The 20167-nt window shown below is 44.4% G+C and overlaps 1 protein-coding gene across 2 annotated transcripts; it reads right to left on the reverse strand.

The window, feature by feature from the left end:
- Positions 1 to 17905: 17905 nt before the first annotated feature.
- LOC133777806 (probable calcium-binding protein CML18) lies at positions 17906 to 19332 on the reverse strand. 2 transcript variants are annotated; one of them, XM_062217549.1, is made up of 2 exons: positions 18779 to 19203; positions 17906 to 18588 (listed from the first exon to the last, which is right to left on the reverse strand). In XM_062217549.1, the coding sequence occupies exons 1-2, from the start codon at positions 18791 to 18793 to the stop codon at positions 18112 to 18114; spliced, it is 492 nt and encodes a 163-aa protein (XP_062073533.1). In that variant the 5' UTR covers positions 18794 to 19203; the 3' UTR covers positions 17906 to 18111. The 2 variants fall into 2 exon arrangements, 1 of the variants encoding a protein (XP_062073533.1); XR_009868838.1 differs by having other exon boundaries at positions 18466 to 18588; positions 18654 to 19332.
- Between the last annotated feature and the right edge of the window lie 835 nt (positions 19333 to 20167).

Consider the following 20167-nt stretch of genomic DNA (forward strand, 5'->3'; position numbering starts at 1 on the left):
ATTCTTCACTTTCTTTAGATGAAAATATTGATAAATTTAATGAGATTATTGTTGTTCTTGCTAACATTGATCACAAGGTAGATGAAGAAAATCAAGCCATCATTCTACTAAGGTCACTGCCATAGCCTATCAAGAAGTTAAAGTTTCCATCAAATATGGCAGGGATGTCATCTCACTTGAAGATGTGCTTGGGGCTCTTAAATCTAAAGAATTAGAATTACAACTAGAGAAGGAATCCAAGAAAGATGAGGTTTACTTGGCATGAGGAAGACAACCAAAGAGAAGCTCGTCCAGGCAACCTTTTCGTTCTCATTCTAAATAAAGGAACAAAGACTCTAGGCAGTGTTATCATTGTGGGAAAGTTGGCCATATCAAGCAATTATGCAACTTGTTGAAAAACTAGAGAACATTCAAATCAAACCAAGACAGTAGGCACCAAAATGATTTCAAATCACAACCGGATCACAAAGGCAATCACAAGTCAAAGCAGTACAACCAAGAAACTGTTGCAGTAGCCGAGACCAATGATGATTGGTCCTTTGATGGGGATGTGTTTTCAATCTCAGAGAATACTTCTAGCAAAGAATGGATATTATATTTTGGATGCACTTATCACATGTGTCCTAACCAAGAGTCATTTTTTGATTATATTAAAACTAATGGAGGTAAGATACTAATGGGAAATGATATGTCTTGCAGGGTACACGAAATTGGCAAAGTTGCAGTGAAGCAATTCAATGGAGAAATTAAAGTCTTGACTAATGTGAGGCATATACCTAATTTAAGAAGAAATTTGGTGTCACTCGGTTCACTTGAAGATGAAGGATACACTTACAAATCTTCAAATGGAATCATGAAAATTGCTAAAGGATCACCTGTGGTAATGAAAGGCAAGAAATCAAATAGGCTGTATGTTCTAGATGGTGAAACCGTGACCATAGCTGAAGCAGCCACTGTTAAGACTCGAGTTAATGAAATGCAACTTTGGCATCAAATATTGGGACACATTAGTGAACAAGGGTTGAGAGAGCTTCACAACAAGGGAATCATTGAAAAATTAAAGCCATGTGTATTATCATTCTGTGAAGCTTGTGTTTTCAGTAAACAACACAAGATAAAATTGTCTGCTGCAAAATACAACACAAAAGGGGTACTAGAGTACATTCATTCAGACCCTTGGGGGCCAAGCAAGATTCCTACACAATTAGGTAAACACTATTTCTTGTCTATAGTTGATGACTATTCTAGATGTGTTTGGATATACTTGCTTAGAACTAAAGATGAATGCCTAGAACAATTCAAAATATGGAAAAACCAAGTTGAAACACAAACAAACTCTAAAATAAAAACATTGAGAACAGATAATGGTTTAGAGTTTGTCAACCATGAGTTTGATTTGTTATGTATGGAATGTGGCATTACTAGGCATAGAACTGTGGTGAGAACCCCTGAACAAAACGGGGTTGCAGAGAGAATGAATTGAACTCAATTGAACAAAGTTAGATGTTTGTTGATTAGTTCGGGTTTACAAAAATCTTATTGGGGAGAAGCTTTAGCTACTGCATGTTACTTAATAAATAGAAGTCCAAATAGGTCAATTGACTTGAAAACTCCCTATGAAATGTGGTATGGTAGAAGTCCTAGTTTGAAACACTTAAAAGTGTTTGGTTGTGCATCATATGCACACAAATCTGATGACAAGTTGGGAACTAGATCCATAAAATGCATTTTTCTTGGGTATCCTATAGGTGTTAAGGGTTATAGATTATGTATTGTACAAAATGGTAGATTTAAGATCATAATCTCAAGGAATGTAATTTTTAATGAAGCTGATTTTCCTTACTTAACAGCCAAGAATTGTAGTTTTTCTGTTTCTAATAATGCAAGTGGAACTAACAAGAATGTCACTAAGTTTAAGCTGAAATCATTTGAAGAATATGCACAAGATAATGAAGAGCCAATCACTACTGAAACTAAAGTGCAACCTACTGAACAGCAACCTGACTTGGCCGACTACCAACTAGCTACAGACAGAGAAAGGAGAGTTATCCAGCCACCTGCCTGATTTGCTGAATTGGATCTGGTGGCATATGCACTTGCTGCTGTACAAGAAACAGATGTCCCTGAACTGATTATTGTAGAAGATGCCCTATCTAGTGAATAAAAAAATGAGTAGATGCTTGCAATGAAGGAAGAAATTGAATCATTAAAGAAAAAAAAGACATGGGAGCTGGTTACTAGAGCAATGAACCAGAAAGTTATTTCATGTAAGTGGATCTTTAAGGTTAAAGAGGGAATACATGAAGGGTTTTGACGGTGAGAACTTGTCAACGAATTTAAGTTAGAAAAACAAAGGTATAATGTTTATAAATGAAGAACTTCAAAAATCTAAACAGAAACTTGGAAAATAGTTGCAGAAGAAAAATGAAGGAAAGAACTTGTATTTCTCTTTTGTGTCCAGCTACAGTGTTTTTTCCCACCCCCTTCCATGTGGAAGTGGGGTTCCTTTAATAGTGGGCTCTAATGGCTCCTGATACATTGTGGTCCAGGGGACCAAATGGTACATAAGTACATTTTCAGGAGAGTGGTCTCAGGGGTAGTTGTGTTGGTTCCAGTACATGGTCAGATTCCACTACTTATTTAGTACGAGTGTCAGAGGAGTGGCGCTAGGCGTAGTTGTGCTAGTGGTGTCGACTCTGACATCTGGTTAGAAACATACAGGCCATGTCCCCTCTCCTAGTACTCCCACTACTTGTCTAGTGTGGGCCTTGTGTCCATGCCTTAGCTCCCCTCAGTTTGTCAGGTTGCTCAGTATTTCTTCTAACTTTGCATGAATCGCTATGAGGCTTCCCCAATTCGTTCTTAATGGTGCATTAAATGGGTCCTTGATCTTACCTCTTGTTAGACCCACAATATGAATGGTGCCCCGTCAGTAGCACCTATCTTAAGGGGAGAGTTTAGGCCCCTCCAACAAGGCCCACTACGTACGCGACCCCTAGTGGCACGGATAAGACGAGTCGAGGTGGGGGCGTCTCTCGCGAGGCCCATATCGTGGCTGATGCGCATGGTGAGGCGAGGGTGAGACGCTGGTCTCGCGAGGTCCATGGCGCGGCTGATGCGCGGGGTGAGGCGAGGGCGAGACGCTGGTCTCACGAGGCCTATGGCACGGCTAATGCGCGGGCCGAGGCAAGGCTGAGACACTGGTCTCGCGAGGCCCGTGGCGTGGCTGATGTGTGTGGTGAGGCAAGGGTGAGACGCTGGTCTCACGAGGCCCATGGTGCGGCTGGTGCGTGGGGCGAGGCGAGGGCGAGATGCTAGTCTCGTGAGGCCCATGGCGCGGCTGATGCGCGGGGTAAGGCGAAGGCGAGACGCTGGTCTCACGAGGCCCATGGCGCAGCTGATGCGCAGGGCGAGGTGAGGGCAAGGGCGAGACGCTGGTCTCGCGAGGCCCATGGTGTGGTTCATGCGCGGGGGAAGGTGAGGGCGAGATGGCTCGCAAGACGTCTGGGGCGCGCGAGGCGGTTGTGCGACATTAGGGGTGCGGGTGAGACCCTCATGCGCTTGCGAGGCCACGTGGGCGCGAGGCCCCATATGTATCCACGAGGCATCGTATGCACCCGTGAGGTGCAAGGCGCCTTGGCTGGTGCGAGGTGACGAGTCGCGGGAGATGTCTAGGGCGCTCGTGGGTGCCCAAGGCGAAGTGTTCATTTGGAGCAAGGTTGGTTCGAGCATCCTTTCGAGGGATAAAAGGGATTTCAGACATGGTTGCTTTGGATCTCCCAGGGACCTTAGGCATGAGATGGGGGTCTTTTACCGGTGTAGAATTTTTAGCATCCACACTTGCCCCCCAGTCTAGGAGAGGGCCTTTAGGCTCTCTGGTAGACTCTGCGGTATGGTGTCCTGAAAGCTTAGGCAGTGTCTACCCATTATTTGGCTTCGCGGATCCCAATGCAGGTGCTTAGCTTCATTTTTGACCATAGATCAAACACTGGACTTAATGGCTAAGATGAGATCATGATCCTTATAAATAGCTCTTCATGTCTAGCCTATCCTTCACCCTTTATTTCTTTGGCTTAGTGGTTTTGGAAACCTTACTCTTTTCAAGAGGTGAGGAGTTTGATTCCTCACCACCTCACTTTTTATTATTTATGTCATTTCATTTTTTTATGCCCATATTCATGAGGGTGCTTAGGGACTAAAACATCATTTTCCTTTGTTTGTGCAGACGCGTACTTTAGACCATTTGCCTCTCTTTGACCGTCACGGTGCTTTTGGACCTCGACCTCTTCTTGACCATGACAGTGCCCAATTCTACTTGCTTGAGGTATACTTTCTTTCTTCCTTATGTTTATTGGGTCCAAATTTGCACCACTCAGGATGGGGTACTTTGACCTGAGCTCATCGTGAGGTAACCCAGTTGCATGCCCTCATTCATACCCCGTAGTTGGTTATATAGAGCGCTTGTGCCTAGAAGTTTTGAGCCCATTCTTTTGTGTTTTGTAGCAATCCTCTCATTTATTCATGAACCCTTTTTGCTTTCGGAACGAGGTCTCATGGAATGTGAAGGTCCATTTGACGCTCCTCTGGGGGTCGAGTTTGTTGACTTGTCTTCAGACTCAAAGTCCCCTGAGGACAATCCTCACCATGACTACGACACCTTAAGGCAGGCCCATATTCGTCATCTTGAGCACATGGCTGAACTTAGGCGTAAAATCTGGGTGGTAGAGAGTGAAATAGACTCAGTTTTGAGGGGAGACGGAGTGCCTTTCCCTCTTGACCTTAACGCCCATGTAGCGACCCTTAGGGTGACCCTTTTAGATTTACAGACGGAGTTGGAGTTTATGGAGGGAAATCTCCCACCTGAGCCTCCTACCCCATTTTTCCCTAATAACTGTCATGGGGCCGTCCCGTCTTCTCCTCAACCCTTATTCTCGATCTACCCTTACTTAGCGCTTTCACACCTGGCATCTCGATTGAAGACTTTTGCTAAGAAGAAAAAATGGAGGGTAAAGTGCCCTGTTTCCACCTCACCTTTTTCTTTTGGTTTTGCAGATATGCCGAAGAGAGCGCAACGACATGTGACCGCTGAGGATCAAGACACTGGCCCCCTGTTGGCATCCACTCTAGTGTCCCATGTGTCTAAAAATAAATTGTTGGAGATAATGGGGAACTACCGTGTTGGCCCGGAATACACGTTATACGTTCCTTCGAACAAGTGTCGGGCTGATCGTCCAAGTTTGGGTTACGTGGCCATGAGCGAGCATATCTTGAAAGCGGGTGGCACAATCCCATTACACCCGTTTTTTGTCACGGTTCTCAATTATTTTGACCTTGCTCCGCTCCAGCTGGCGCCCAACAGCTGGCTGACCTCGAGTTGCCTCTTCATCGCGAATATGGAGCATTTCGAGCGTGCTCCTACGGCCCAAGAGGTGCATTTCATGTACAACCTCATGCCCTCTCCTAAATCCAAGGGCTTTTATTTCCTGCAAAAAGCAAATACTTTGGTCTCCTTGATAGAGGGCTCTGTATCCAACCCAGGGTCTTGGAAGCAAGACTTCTTCTTTGTGAAGGGTCCCATCTCTGTTCATGAGCACTTTTGCTCAGCTCCTAGTAAGTACTTCAAGCCCATTTTTTTTGGAACTTACTATTTTGGAACTTATGTTTGTGTCGGCAACTATGTTGATTGTGCAGAGCATTTCGATGCCTGAAGTTGTTGGGTCGGAGGCGAATGCAGTGGATAAATTTCTCGAGGCTGACCCTACCGAGAAAATGGTTGTACACCTCTTCACCGTGACCAAACTCAACTTTCACAAGATGTCCCCGGTTTCGGAGCTCGGGTTGTTGTGGACTATTTCTGGAACAAAGAAGAAGAAGGTTGTTTTGGCTGTACATCACTCGGACGGGGGTGAGGCTGAGCGTGGCCAGAGGGGGTCTCCCCTAGACATGGGCAACCCCACCAACCGTCTTTGTCTCCCAGGGGGTGCCCTCCTTTATCCCCCACAAACTGTGACATGGCCTCCCACTCTCAGGATCAACAAGCCATGGTGAGGGGTTTTGTCTGTCCTTATTCTGAGGACTTCGATGCTTTTCCTCAGGCTTCCCTTGATCCTGGTCCATTGGGGGCTCATTTTTCCGATCTTCCTGCGCCCCCTCCTGGTCCATCGAGGGCTTATTTTTCCGATCTTCCCGCGCCCCCTCCTGGTCCATCGGGGGCTCATTTTTCAGATCTTCCTGTGCCCCTCCTCCTTCGGCGAGCGGGTCATCTGTCCTTACCCAGCCAAGCGCCCTTGGTGGGCCGCATGGCGGCCTCTTATGGGCGACGATATGTCCAGGTCGCCACGGATCTTCCTGAGGCTGATTGGAGTGGTCTTTGGAGTTTTGCCATGTCGGAGCTCGGGGAGACTCTTGTGCGTTCTGCCGCTTGGGTGAGTTCATGCATCTTACGTTGGCCTTATCCCTTTTCTCTCTCTTTTTTTTGTTTCTTATCATTGTTATTGTTATTTTTCTTGTGCAGACCTATACAGTGGCTCAATAATTTGCCGACTCGGCTCAAGACCTCTCCACGTCAAATGCTGAGAGGGACCATCTTACGGTCCAGGTCCAGGGGCTCAAGAGGGAACTTGTTGAAACTAGGCTTAAGCTAGAGAAGGCTCTGGTGAAGGCCTCTTCCTCATCAAAAAAGAAGAAGAGGGCGATTGCCAAGGCCACGATGCTGCAGGAAAAGGTCACTTGCTTAGAGACCAAACTTGATGGTGCCAAGGCTACCATCACAGTGTTGCAGGGGAGGGTCGCTTCCTTAGAGGTGGACAAGGCAGATGTTGAGTATAGATCCATAGAGCGCGCCCTCTACGGAGTATGGAGGCAGAATTCCAACTTCGATTTCTCCTCCTTCGGTGAGCACGCCATGGCTTGGGCGGCTGAGTGGAACGCCCATGGCAGGAAGCCTTGAGATTATCATTCTGTGATTTTTTCCATTTAGTTCAATGTGGTTGTATGCTCATTTGAGCCCTATTTTGCTTGTAATTTCTCCGAGCCCTGTTATATTATCAAAACACTTTTTTTTATATATATACATATGTGATCACTAATATTTATTCCTCTGTGTTCGAGGTCCTTTTGAGCCCGCATAATGGGGTTCGATAGGTCCTCTTTTTTATTTATCAGGCTTGAGGTCCTTTGGAGCCCATGTGAAGGGGTTCAATAGGTCCCTCTCTGGTGCCTTTTGATTTTTCCTATGAGGATATAATGACCCCTTGGGTTCTAGTTATCCTTTTATATATTTTTGCGCGCGCTTATTATTTCTTGCGAGAAGCGTCCTTCTCGTCATTATTCATAGTACTATTTTCGCAAGGGTCTCTTTTAGGACCCTTTTTGGCTAGACGGCTTGGTGGCCGCTCTAGGCTTATCGGAGGGTGCTTCCCCTGAGGCATTTCCTCTTGTGGAAGCATTTACTCTTATTTAGGTGTTTTTCTTGTAGGACCTTTTGGTCTCCTTGATGTTCATAAGGGTAGCTAATCCTTGTGAACTCAAGCGATACCTTACAAGGTCTTCTTCTTGATTTATAAGGGGTTTATATATATATATAAGGATCTCGTTTAGGATCCTGAGATAAGGGGTCCTTTTAGGGTCCTCCTGATAAGGGGGTCCTTTTAGGATCCTCTTGATAGGGGGTCCTTTTAGGGTCCCTCTGATATAAGGGGGTCCTTTTAGGATCCTTTTGATATAAAGGGTCTTTTAGGATCCTCCTGATATAAGGGTCCTTTTAGAATCCCTTTTGATATCAGGGGTCATTTTAGGATCCTTTTTATATAAGGGGTCTTTTAGGATTCTCCTGATATAAGGGTACTTTTAGGATCCCTTTTGATATCAATGGTCCTTTTAGGATCCTTTTGATATAAGGGGTCTTTTAGGATCCTCTTGATATAAGGGTCCTTTTAGGATCCTCTTCTTTGCTATATATTTTGCCTCCTGTCCTACCCCCCCCCCCCCCCCCCCCCGCCCAAGTGCTTGGTGGAATTTATTCCAGCAGGCACTTTGGTGGATGCTATAGAGAAGAAAAATAACATGTGAAGTTTCGAACAGTTTCATTCATAGCAGGCGGGTTAAAATGACATATATGAAAGGGTTACATCTAACTGGGAGGTTACCCGGGTAGCCTCTTTGATTCCTAAGTTAACATAACAGGGAACAAACTAAACATAGGTCTTCTTTGCATCGGCTGCAGAAGTCTCATTGGTAGTATTTCTTGAGGTGTTCCGCGTTCCATGCTCGAGGTATGATGGTGTTATCCATGCAAGCTTGTTTGTAGGTGTTTGGTGGTATGCATTGAGCGACTTGGTAGGGTCCTTCCTAATTCGCCCCTAGTACCCACGCCCCTTGGTCTCGCGTGTTGGGGAGTACATTTCTCAGCACCAAGTCTCCTACCCTGAACATTCTCTCTCGCACCCTTGAGTTGTAGTACCTCGCTGCTCGTTGATGATATGTGGCTAACCTTAGTTGTTCCCTTTCTCTCTTGGCTTCCAACAGGTCCAAATTCCAAACCAATGCTACAATATTAGCCTGGTCATCATATGCTTGCGTGCGGATGGAGTTAATCTTCATTTCTATCGGAAGGACGGCCTCGTAGCCGTAGGCCAAGGCGAAAGGCGTCTCCCCAGTGGTGGAACGAAGGGTGGTCCTGTAGGCCTAGAGTACATTGGGGAGTTCCTCGACCCAGGCCCCTTTCAACTTTTCCAACTTTGTTTTCAAGTTCCTTTTTAGGATCTTGTTGATGGCCTCTACTTGTCCATTGGCTTGTGGGTGTACTACTGCGGAGAAACTCCTCTTGATTACTTTTTCCTTGCAGTATTCCTCAAATATTCCTCCTTCAAACTGTGTTTCATTGTCAGAGATAATCTTGTAGGGTACTCCAAATCTGCAGATGATATACTTGTTGACAAAGATGGTGATTTGTTTAGCCGTTATGTTGACTAAAGGCTATACTTCCACCCACTTAGTGAAAAAATTGACTGCTACCACCGCGTATTTAGCTCCTCCTCTTCCTGTTGGCAACACTCCAATCAAGTCAATCCCCCACACAGCGAAGGGCCACGGACTGGTCATGTTCACCAGCTCATTTGGTGACTGTCAGGGGTAATTTGCATGTCTCTGGCACTTGTCACACCTTCTCGCGAAGTCACACGCGTCCTTCTCCATGGTAGGGCAATAATACCCCTGGTGGATGGCCTTTTTTGCCATGGACTGACCCCCAGCATGATTTCCACATTCCCCTTCGTGTATCTCTTTAAAGCCTCTCCATTATCTACGCACCGCAGGAGCGGGGTAGAGAAGCCTCTCTTATATAAGGCTCCATCTACTAGGGTGTACTGAGCGGCTTTGTAAGTCAGTTTATGGGCATCTTTTTTGTCCAAAGGAAAAGTCTCGTCATTTAAGTACCTCACGATGGGTGCAAACCATGACTCCTCTGTGCTATTAATCTTGTTGATCCTTTCTTCTGCTATGCTTGGCTTGGGGAGGTATTCGACCGGGACGGACTCAAGCGTGCTTCGTCTCGTGTGGAGACGAGTTTCGCGAGTGCATTGGCGTTTGTGTTCTGCTCCCTTGGGATCTATTCTATGGTGTATTTTTCAAACTGATCCAAATACCTCTTCATCTTGGCGAGATATGCAGCCATTTTTGGACCTCTAGCTTGGTATTCACCCTTCACCTAAAACACTACCAACTGTGAGTCACTAAAGACATGCCAATGGGTTACCTTTAACTCCCTAGCTAGCCGCAGGCCGGCCAATAGCGCCTCGTATTCTGCCTCATTGTTTGAAGCTTCGAATCCAAATCTCAAGGCACAATACATCTTGTGCCCCTCAGGTCCCGTCATTACTATGCCAGCACCGACTCCTCCTTCGTTAGATGCCTCGTCTACATGGAGGCTCCATTCTTCAGGGTGTTTTTCCTCTTCATGCGCCGGTTCATTCTCATCTATTTCTCCCTCCTCATGGGGTCGGTGTGCAAACTTGACTATAAAGTCTGCAAGTACCTGCCCACTGATTGAGGTCCTTGGGGTGTAAGTGATGTCGAATTGACTTAATTCAATCGACCATTTTAACAACCTTCCTAAAGTCTCCCACTTGTGCGACTTGACGCAAAGGGGTGTTTGTGAGCACTTCGATAGCATGAGCATGAAAATAGGGTCTCAATTTTCGAGAAGCCACTATCAAAGCATATGCTAACTTCTCTATTTCTGGGTATTGGGCTTCTGCGTCTATTAAATGTTTGCTCACATAGTACACCGGCTGCTGGTGCTTCTTTTCTCGTTTGACCAAGGCGGTGCTTATAGCATTCTCTGATACAGCCAGATACAAATACAACTTATCCCCTTTTTCTGGCTTGGCCAAAAGGGGTGATTTTCCAAGGTGTTCCTTTAGCTTGGTGAAGTCATCCTGGCATTCATCATCCCAAGCGAACTTTTTGTTCCCTTTTAGGATGTTGAAGAAAGGGAGGCATTTGTCAGTAGACCTAGAGATGAACCTACTGAGGGCTGCTACTCTCCCCGTTAAGCATTGCACCTCCTTCTTGCTTCGTGGTGGGCTCATATCCAGCAATGCCTTGATTTTTTCAGGGTTAGCCTCGATACCTCGGGAATTCACCATAAAACCCAGAAACTTTCCTGAAGAAACTCTGAAGGTGCACTTGAGCGGGTTTAGCTTCATTCTAAACTTTCGATGGGTCTCGAACATTTCCATGAGATCGTTGGTGAGCTCTCCCGCCTTCTTTGTCTTTACTAGCATATCGTCCATGTATACTTCCATATTCCTTCCTATTTGATTTGCAAACATTTTGTTCACCAGCCTTTGATAAGTAGCGCCTGCGTTTTTTAAACAAAAAGGCATCACTTTGTAGCAATACAGCCCCTTGTCTGTTATGAACAAAGGGTGCTCTTCATCTGCCAGGTTCATGGGTATTTGGTTGTACCTGGAATATGCATCCATGAAGCTAAGTAGCTCGTGCCCCGCTGTGGCATCTACTAACTGGTCTATCCTAGGAAGTGGGAAGCTGTCCTTAGGGCAAGCCTTATTAAGGTTAGTAAAGTCCACACAAGTCCTCCACTTTCCCTTGGGCTTCGAGAGTAGCATTGGGTTTGATACCCATAGTGGGTAAAATGCCTCTCGGATAAACCCATTTGCCTTCAACTTGTCAACCTCCTCTTTTAGGGCCGCGTATCTCTCTGGGTCCAACGCTCTCCTTTTCTGCCTCACAAGCCTTGCTTTTGGGTCGATGTTCAAGTGGTGGCACATGACCGCTGGGTCTATCCCTACCATGTCCTCATGACTCCAGGAAAATACGTCGAGGTTGTCTTTCAAGAATTCTACTAGCTTCTCCTTCACGTCACCCATAAGGTTTTTTCCTACCTTCAACTTTCTTAACAGCTCGTTCATGACTGTGACTTCCTCTAACTCCTCTACTGGTTCAGCTCTGGGTTCTTCTGCAACTCGTGTGGGTTCGCGCCTTCATGGACAACCATTTCCATAGGCATCGATGGCTTTGTGGCCGTGCAGAGGGATGCGTTATAACATTCCCTTGCTTCCTTCTACTTTCCTTTCCTGCATGCTATTCCCCCGGGAGTTGGGAATTTGATAGCTAAGTGGTACACAAAAGTTATTGCCTTCAATTCTCTTAGGGAAGGTCTCCCTAATACCGCATTGAAGGCTGAGGCGCAATCTAGCACAACAAAGTTTGCCATTATGGTGGTTTGTCTAGGTTGTTCTCCCATAGTGAGGGCTAACTCGATCGCCCTTAGGGGCTGTATGGAATCTCCCATAAATCTATACAAGGAGGTATTGCAAGGCTTTAGGTGCCGGATGTTTAGTCCCATCTTCTCCAAAGCTGGGCGACATAAGATGTCCACAGAGCTTCCGTTATCCACCAAGACCCGATGCACCATCATGTTTGCAAGCTAGACAATCAACACTAGGGGGTCATTATGGGGGAAATGTACACCCCAAGCGTCTTCCTCAGTGAAGGTTATTGAGCCATTTTCACCCTTAAAACTCTTCCGGGGGCGTTTCTCTAAACTTAAGATGCACGGTGGTGGACTTCGTCTGGCCTCACTGGCATATTTATCTCACCCCTTCCTTGATTCGCCCCCGAATCTTGACCCTCCAAAGATGGTCTTGACCTCTCCTTGTACTTCCGGGGCAACTTCTCGTGCCCGTAACGAGGATGTTCCTTCTTCTGGCCTTTGGCTCTCCTTGCAGACATATCTGCCTAAATGTCCCCTGCGTATAAGCTCCTCAATTTCTACCTTTAAATGGTTGCATTCCGCGATGGTGTGCCCGATATCTTTGTGATACTGGCAATATTTGCTGGGGTCTCTTTTGGACCGGTCTTTTTTCATTGGCGGGGGCCTTCTGAAAGGGACTTGGTTTTCATTCATGATGAAAATATGTTCTCTAGCGTGGGTGAGGTCAGTATAAAAGGTGTAGGGGCCCTGTTTGCGCTCATCAGTGCGCTGATGCTTCCGGGGTGATCATGTCTCGTTCCTTCATATACCCTCTTCTTCTTTGCACCACTTTGGCTTTCTCGGATTTGGGGTTTTGGGGGCGACTGGCCTTTTCTGGCCTTGAGGCTTTCATGGTCATCCTCCACGTGAATATATTTCTGTGCCTGCTCGTAGAAGTCGTCCAAATCTGTGACCTCCCTCTTGAGCATGTTATCCCATAACTTGCTTCCTGGGCGTACTCCGGCTGTGATGGCCATTTTTAGCTCTCTACAGGTCAAACTCCCTATTTTGGTCGCATCCATATTGAACCTGTGAATGTAGCTCTTTAGACTTTCATTTTCTCCTTGCTTCACGTTAGCGAGGCTGGTGCCCGGCATCGTGTAGTCCTGCCCGGCGTGGTGTTGCTAGAGAAATTCATCAGAAAATTGTTGCCAAGATCGGATGGGCCCTGGTCTAAGTCTTTTGAACCATTTGTATGCAGGTCCTTTCAATGTGAGAGCGAAGCAATGGCATCTGGCCTCGCTACTAATCCCTTTTAACTTCATCAGGTCATTAAATGCATCCAGATGATATTTAATATCTGTGCTTCCTTCATATGGGGTCATATGGGGCTCCTTGAAGTTGCCTAGGAGCCGGATGGCTTGGATCTTCTTGATGAAGGGAGACTCATGGTCCAACTTGTCCTCAATGGTTTGTCCTCCAGAGGTGGTGATGATTTTGCTTCGTAGGCTCCTCATTTCTGTATCTAGGTATTGTCTCCTCTTGTTCAAGGAGTCCCTCAGCGTGGATGGGTTAGGGTCTCCCTTTCATTTGCCTTCCTGGGGCGCCATAGGAGGCGTGGTCCTTTTACCCGCCCTCTTTTTGTTGAGTTCCTCTCGTAAATCTGAGGGTGTTCTCCTTGAGGTGACTTCGACATCGTTACGAGGGCCAGCGTTGGTCTTCGGCTCTGGCCTCTAGGGCTGCTTCGATGGTTCAGGACGTTCGTGCTGCTTCGTCCGGGGGGTGTTACTGGTGGAGAGTCGAGTCCTTCCATCGCCTACTGGGACTGTGGTTTCTGCCCCCTCTTGACCTCTCTCTTTTTGCTTAGGGAGTGTTACGTTTGATCTCCCTTGCAACAGTCCATTTAACACCTCTTGCATGTTTTTCCAGGGTGGTTTCTAGCCTTTGGTTCTTACGGTGAAGTTCACGTATCTAGTCTTCGTAGAATCGAGATCTAGAACTCGAGCTCACGGAGTGGACCCGAGGGTGCTTGTCAGGTTTGCGTGCTGATGGGCCTGGATCCTGCCGTCTGGAGTTTGGCACCTGCAGCGACCTTGGAGGCAGGAACTCACTGGCATCCCTTGCTGGGGCAGCCGTTGGCCTTGGACGATCCTCCTCAGGTGAGACTGCCGAGGATGAGGCTTCCCTTTCATCTTTGTGAACCTCAGGCTTCTTTTGGGCCTCCACGTTTGCGGGTGGAGAAGGATCCTTCATAGAGGCTTTTAGCTGATCTTCGTCGAGATGGACCTCCACCTCTCGCGACTCTCTCAATTGCTCCGAACGTCGTGGCATCTCTTTCTTATCGGAATGGACGGAAGAAAAGTGGCTTGACACTTATTCTTCCCACAGACGGCGCCAAACTGTTGACGGTGAGAACTCATCAACGAAGTTAAGTTAGAAAAACTAAGGTATAATGCTTATAAATGAAGAACTTCAAAAATCTAAACAGAAACTTAGAAAATAGTTGCAGAAGAAAAATGAAGGAAAGAACTTGTATTTCTCTTTTATGTTCAGCTACAATGTTTTTTCCAACCCCCTTCCATGTGGAAGTGGGGTTCCTTTTATAGTGGGCTCTAATGGCTCCTGATACATTGTGGTCCAGGGACCAAATGGTACACAAGTACATTGTCAGGAGAGTGGTCTCAGGGGTAGTGGTGTTGGTTCCAGTACATGGTCAGATTCCGTGGGGATGTCTCCGCTACTTATTTAGTATGAGTGTCAGAGGAGTGGCGCCAGGCGTAGTGGTGCTGGTGGTGTCGACTCTGACATCTGGTTAGAAACATACAGGCCATGTCCCCTCTCCTAGTACTCCCACTACTTGTCTGGCGTGGGCCTTGTTTCCATGCCTTAGCTCCCCTCAGTTTGTCAGGTTGCTCAGTATTTCTTCTGACTTTGCATGAATCGCTATGAGGCTTCCCCAATTCGTTCTTAATGGTGCGTTAAATAGGTCCTTGATCTTACCTCTTGTTAGACCCACAGTAAGAGTGGTACCCCGTCAGTACCACCTATCTTAAGGGGAGAGTTTAGGCCCCTCCAACAAGGCCCGCTACGTACGCGACCCCTAGTGGCACAGATATGACGAGTCGAGGTGGGGGCATCTCTCGCGAGGCCCATATCGCGGCTGATGCGCGGGGTGAGGCGAGGGCAAGATGCTGGTCTCACGAGGGCCATGGCGCGGTTGATGCGCGGGGCGAGACGTTGGTCGCGCAAGGCTCATGGCACGGCTAGTGCGCGGGGTGAGGCGAGGGCGAGACGTTGGTCTCGCGAGGCCCATGGCACGGCTGGTGCGCGGGACGAGGCGAGGGCAAGACGGTGGTCTCGCGTGGCCCATGGCGTGGCTGATGCATGGGGAAAGGCGAGGGCGAGACGTTGGTCTCGCGAGGCCCATGGCGCGGCTGATGCGCGGGGCAAGGTGAGGGCGAGATGGCTCGCGAGACACCTGGGGCACGCGAGGCGGTTGTGCAACATCTGGGTTGCGCACGAGACCCTCATGCGCCTGCGAGGCCACGTGGGCGTGAGGCGCCATATGCGTCCGCGAGGCACCGTATGCACCTGTGAGGTGCGAGTGGCCTTGGCTGGTGCGAGGCAACGAGTCTCGCGAGATGTCTGGGGCGCTCGTGGGTGCCCAAGGTGAAGTGGTCATTTAGAGCAAGGATGGTTTGGGCATCCTTTTGAGGGATAAAAGGGATTTCAGACATGGTTGCTTTGGATCTCCCAGGGACCTTAGGCATGAGATGCAGGTCTTTTACCAGTGTAGAATTTTCAGCATCCACAAAGGTGAACCCGTGAGATTTAAAGCTAGATTAGTAGCGAAGGGCTTTACTCAGGTGGAAGGCATAGACTATACAGAGGTATTTTTACCTATGGTTAAATACAAGACAATAAGATTACTGTTGTCTATAGCTACTCAAAGAGGCTTAGAAGTTGAACAACTTGATGTTAAGACAACATTCTTGAATGGCTACATCGAAGAGGACATCTATATGAACCAGCCACCTGGTTTTCAGGTGGAACCAATTAATCAAAAGCTGGTTTGCAAGCTTAGAAAATCACTTTATGGACTCAAGTAGTCCCCACGGCAATGGAACAAAAGATTCAATACCTACATGCAAGGAATCGGGTTTACACAGTCCAAATTTGATCACTGTTTGTACCATAAGAACTTGCAACAATCTACTGAGGTATTTCTCTTACTATATGTAGATGACATGCTAATCATGAGAAAAGATACAGCTGTGATTAAAACTATTAAAAGAAAGCTACGGCAGGAGTTTGAGATGAAAGAGCTTGGGAAGGTTCAGAGAATACTTGGCATAGAAGTAGTTAGAAGGAAAAATGAAGAAATGTTCATCCTGAAACAAACTAGCTACATCAACAAGATTCTTCAAAGGTTTAAAATGCAGGATGCAAAGAGTGTTTTAGTTCCTCTTGGTGGACAGTTTTCATTATCTCAAGAGAAAAGCCCGAAAACAGAAGAAGAAATGAAACAAGTACCTTATGCTATGGAACTTGGTTGTCTAATGTACATAATGGTAAGCACTAGACCTGACATAGCTCATGCATTGAGTATTCTAAGTCATTTGATGGCTAATCCTGGAATAGAGCATTGGAATGCTCTCAAATGGCTACTTAGATACCTAAAAGGTACTTCAGAAGTGGGACTCAAATTCAAAAGGCAAGAGGATCAGATTTCTCTTAAAGGATACGTTGATGCAGACTATGTAGCTAGCAAAGATACTAGAAGGTCAACCACATCATACATGTTCACTATTAATGGGAATTGCATATGTTGGAAGTCCAAACTACAAACAGTAGTAGCACTGTCAACTACTGAAGCAGAGTTTATAGCCACCACCGAAGCTTTTAAAAAGGCTATTTGGCTCCAAGGTCTACTGCAAGAATTAAAAATGTTAAAGGGAAAGGCAACAATCTTCTCGGACAGCCAGTCTTCTATTCACCTTTGTAAGAATCTGGTTCATCATGAGAAGACAAAGCATATCGACGTAAGGTTGTTCTGAATCAGAGAAAGAATTGAAGAAGGTGCAGTAAACTTAGAAAAGATTGCCACTGAAGACAATCCAGCTGATGTTGGAACCAAGGTTCTTGCTGTGAGCAAATTTAAACATTGCTTAAACTTGCTCAGCCTTGGCAACTAGAAACTAAATTTAACAGGAACACTTTTCTTAGCAAATGAATTCTTATCTTGGTTATGATTTGAAGAAACTAGGTGGAATTTGTGGAAATAGTTTCTCCAATTCCTAACTAATATCTGTTGTAACAGAATAACCAACTCAACAACCAATGTCTAGACATCTGAAGTCCTATAAATACTCAGACTTGGTTCTCACTTAAACAACACAGATAGAAAGAAGCTCAAAAAATCTATAAAAGTCAGAGAGAAAGAGAATACGAGAGAAGAAAGCTGGGGTTTGGGATATTGTATCTGAGTATCACAACTGTTTGAACGTGATAACTCAGGGGGAGTGTGAGGGAGAAATACACTTGATATTGTAAGAGATATCTCATCAAGATTCTGCTTTGTGGATGTACTCATTTGTTTCAGATTTGAGCTAATAAAGGAGTGAGAGAAGTGTTCCTAAAACTGGATTAGGAACAAGATCATTACTGATCGTGTTCTGAACCAGTATAACTTATTGTGTTGTTTCTTCTTTGTTTAGATTTTTGTGTTACATTCATTTGATTTGCTTCCACTCTGTTTTTACACTCTTCATATTCGTATAATTGTGCCATAGAATATATATATTGTTCCAGTTTTGAGTTCTTGTGTTATTTCATTACTTTACTGCTTAGTTCATGTTCTAACAGAGTTTATCTTCTTAAGTTTTAGTTTGAATAAATTTGACTAACTTTGTGATTAAGTTGTTGGGATCTTGAAACTGAACTTATAACAGATTTTCTACTGCTTCCTTTTAGGAATTCTTGCTCAATTTGGATGCCAATTAAATTAGAATTATTACCAAATACATAGCTAAAATACTCTATTTGTCCTTATATACCAGTCTATTTGTTATAATTGAATTAAGTGACATGGTTTATTTTTGAACTCATACAAACATCCTTCGCAAATAAACTTCTAAATTATATATAATAATAATAAGTTAGAATCTTTGGGAAGTACAAAGAAAGAAAGAAAAAAAAATCTTCCAAAGCATTAAAATTGAAAATCACAAAATCTCAGTTCAAAGCCCTAATCAAAATCATACTAAAAAAAACCTCAAAATAATCCAAGCAGAATGACTAAAGAATTAAACAAACAGAAGACAAAGACATACATACCTTAAATTAAAAAATGAAATAAAATAAAGAAAATTAAAATCAGAAAAGTTGATTGAAGCTCAAGCCCACGAATTATCAAAAGCAGCCGAAGTAATAGCCTGAGAGAACTCAGGAAAACTGATTCTTCCATCTCCATCAGTATCAGCCTCTTTGATCATCCCTGTAAGCTCTTCTGCTGTAAGAGCATGCCCAAGCTTGGCCATGGAGTGAGCCAACTCCGCCGCCGTGATGAACCCGTTTCCGTCTCTGTCAAACATCTTAAACAGCTGCTGGAGCTGGTCCTCCGTGTACGGAGACTTGGTGGAGAGAATCTCCGGCGAAACCAGGCCGACAAATTCAGAGAATTCAATCAAGCCATTGCTGTTTGTGTCAGCCTTTTGGATCAGCTCCTCGAGCTGATCCGGACTCGGCTTTAGGCCGAGTGACCGGAGAAGCGAACCGAGCTCCAGCTGCGTTAGACTGCCGTCGTTGTTCCGGTCAAATGATCGGAATATCTCCCGAAGCTTGGCGATTTGCTCGTTGTCAAGCTTTAAAGGCTGTTGATTGTTCATCATCAATAAAATTAAAAGAAAAATAAGAGTTGTAACTCAAAAACACGTACTTTTTATTTTTCTAAATCTTTATGTACACTGTACTTGGGAGATTCTTGATTCAGTTTCGGAAGCAAGCGTAAAATCTAAGTAATTGAAAATCTAGGTCTGGATCATAATCGAGAATGGAACAAACCCTGTCTTTCTCCATTGGTCTAAAGTTTCTGATCTGGGATTGATGGATTGATTTGGATTTGAATCTAATGTTAGTTTTGAAAACTTGGAAAAGAACCAAGATTTCCTTGGATTTCGTTTTGTCCTCCTTTTTCTGTGGATCGAAAATTGGTTGATCTCCCAGATTTCGGATCCGATTTCTCAATCTCAAATCCAAAAAGTTGAGATTGAAAGAAACAGTAAGGTGGAAACTTGGTAGAGCATCTCAGTCTACGATTGATAAAAAACAACTGGATAGTAGTTGCATTTTGAAAATGGTTTTAAAAAAAAATTGTTGTTATTTATTATTTTTGTAAATGTTTTGAAACTTTCCAAATATGAATTCTAGCAATTGGTCAACTATTTAAAACACAAAAGTTTAATAGTATTTTAATATTTTAAAGGAATTTTCTTTTCTTGTTGATTTTCTCAGAGATTTTCAAGAGAAAGACGCAGGAAAAGATGCGGGAATTACGTGAGTGCCCACGTTTTTCTGCTGACTTGATGACTGTCACAAACTCACCACTCACCGTTGGACATTCATTCATTCTCCAACTGATTTTCGAAACAATTCAATTGTCTGTGTCGCAGCTCTGTAGAAACTTTTGCACTTGGTCATTAGGACAACCAAATCGTTACATGTCAGCACGATTGAGGAACAAGACGGGTCCAGGTGTAATAACCTGGAAGAATAGAGTAGAGTAGATTAGAGTAAATGTGAGAGAATTTCGGGTAAATTGAAATGGAATTGAGGAGAAATTCAATTAAGGACATGGATATATATATATATATGTAATATATACACAAATTCTAAAAAAAAATTATTAAGTTTGATGAGATGTTAGCGTAATTATTCTTAATTAAAATCTTTAGTTGTATATATGATATTAATAATGTTTAATTGTTAAATTATTTGATGATGAATTGTATTTTTAAAGGATAATTTATGTGATTTGAGGTTCATGCAATGCGATTTGCAGTTTGAAAAATTACTTAAATCGTATAAATAATGCATTATAATAAATTAACAAAAAAATCGCATTCCCCGCACCCGGAACACTGTCAGTGTAGATGTAGTTTTCTTTACATGAGCATCATATGTAAAGTGCTACTGTTAAGCTGATTTACTTAGACAAACTTAAAACACCAAGCCCCACTGTGGCCGGTGCTAATAATGGCACCAACGCGTTATATAGTTTGTAACAATTTGTGTGTAGGACTTTTGATAAGATTATAACGTAATATTTTAATTCAAATTTGACACAATTTATAAATATATCAAAAGAATAAACTCATAACTCTTTAGAGTTAGGATAACAATTGTATTAGTTAGTTAATATAACTAACCTGTAACTAATCTGTTTATAACAGA

Source organism: Humulus lupulus, chromosome 5 (assembly GCF_963169125.1).
Source record: "Humulus lupulus chromosome 5, drHumLupu1.1, whole genome shotgun sequence".
Classification (NCBI taxonomy): domain Eukaryota; kingdom Viridiplantae; phylum Streptophyta; class Magnoliopsida; order Rosales; family Cannabaceae; genus Humulus; species Humulus lupulus.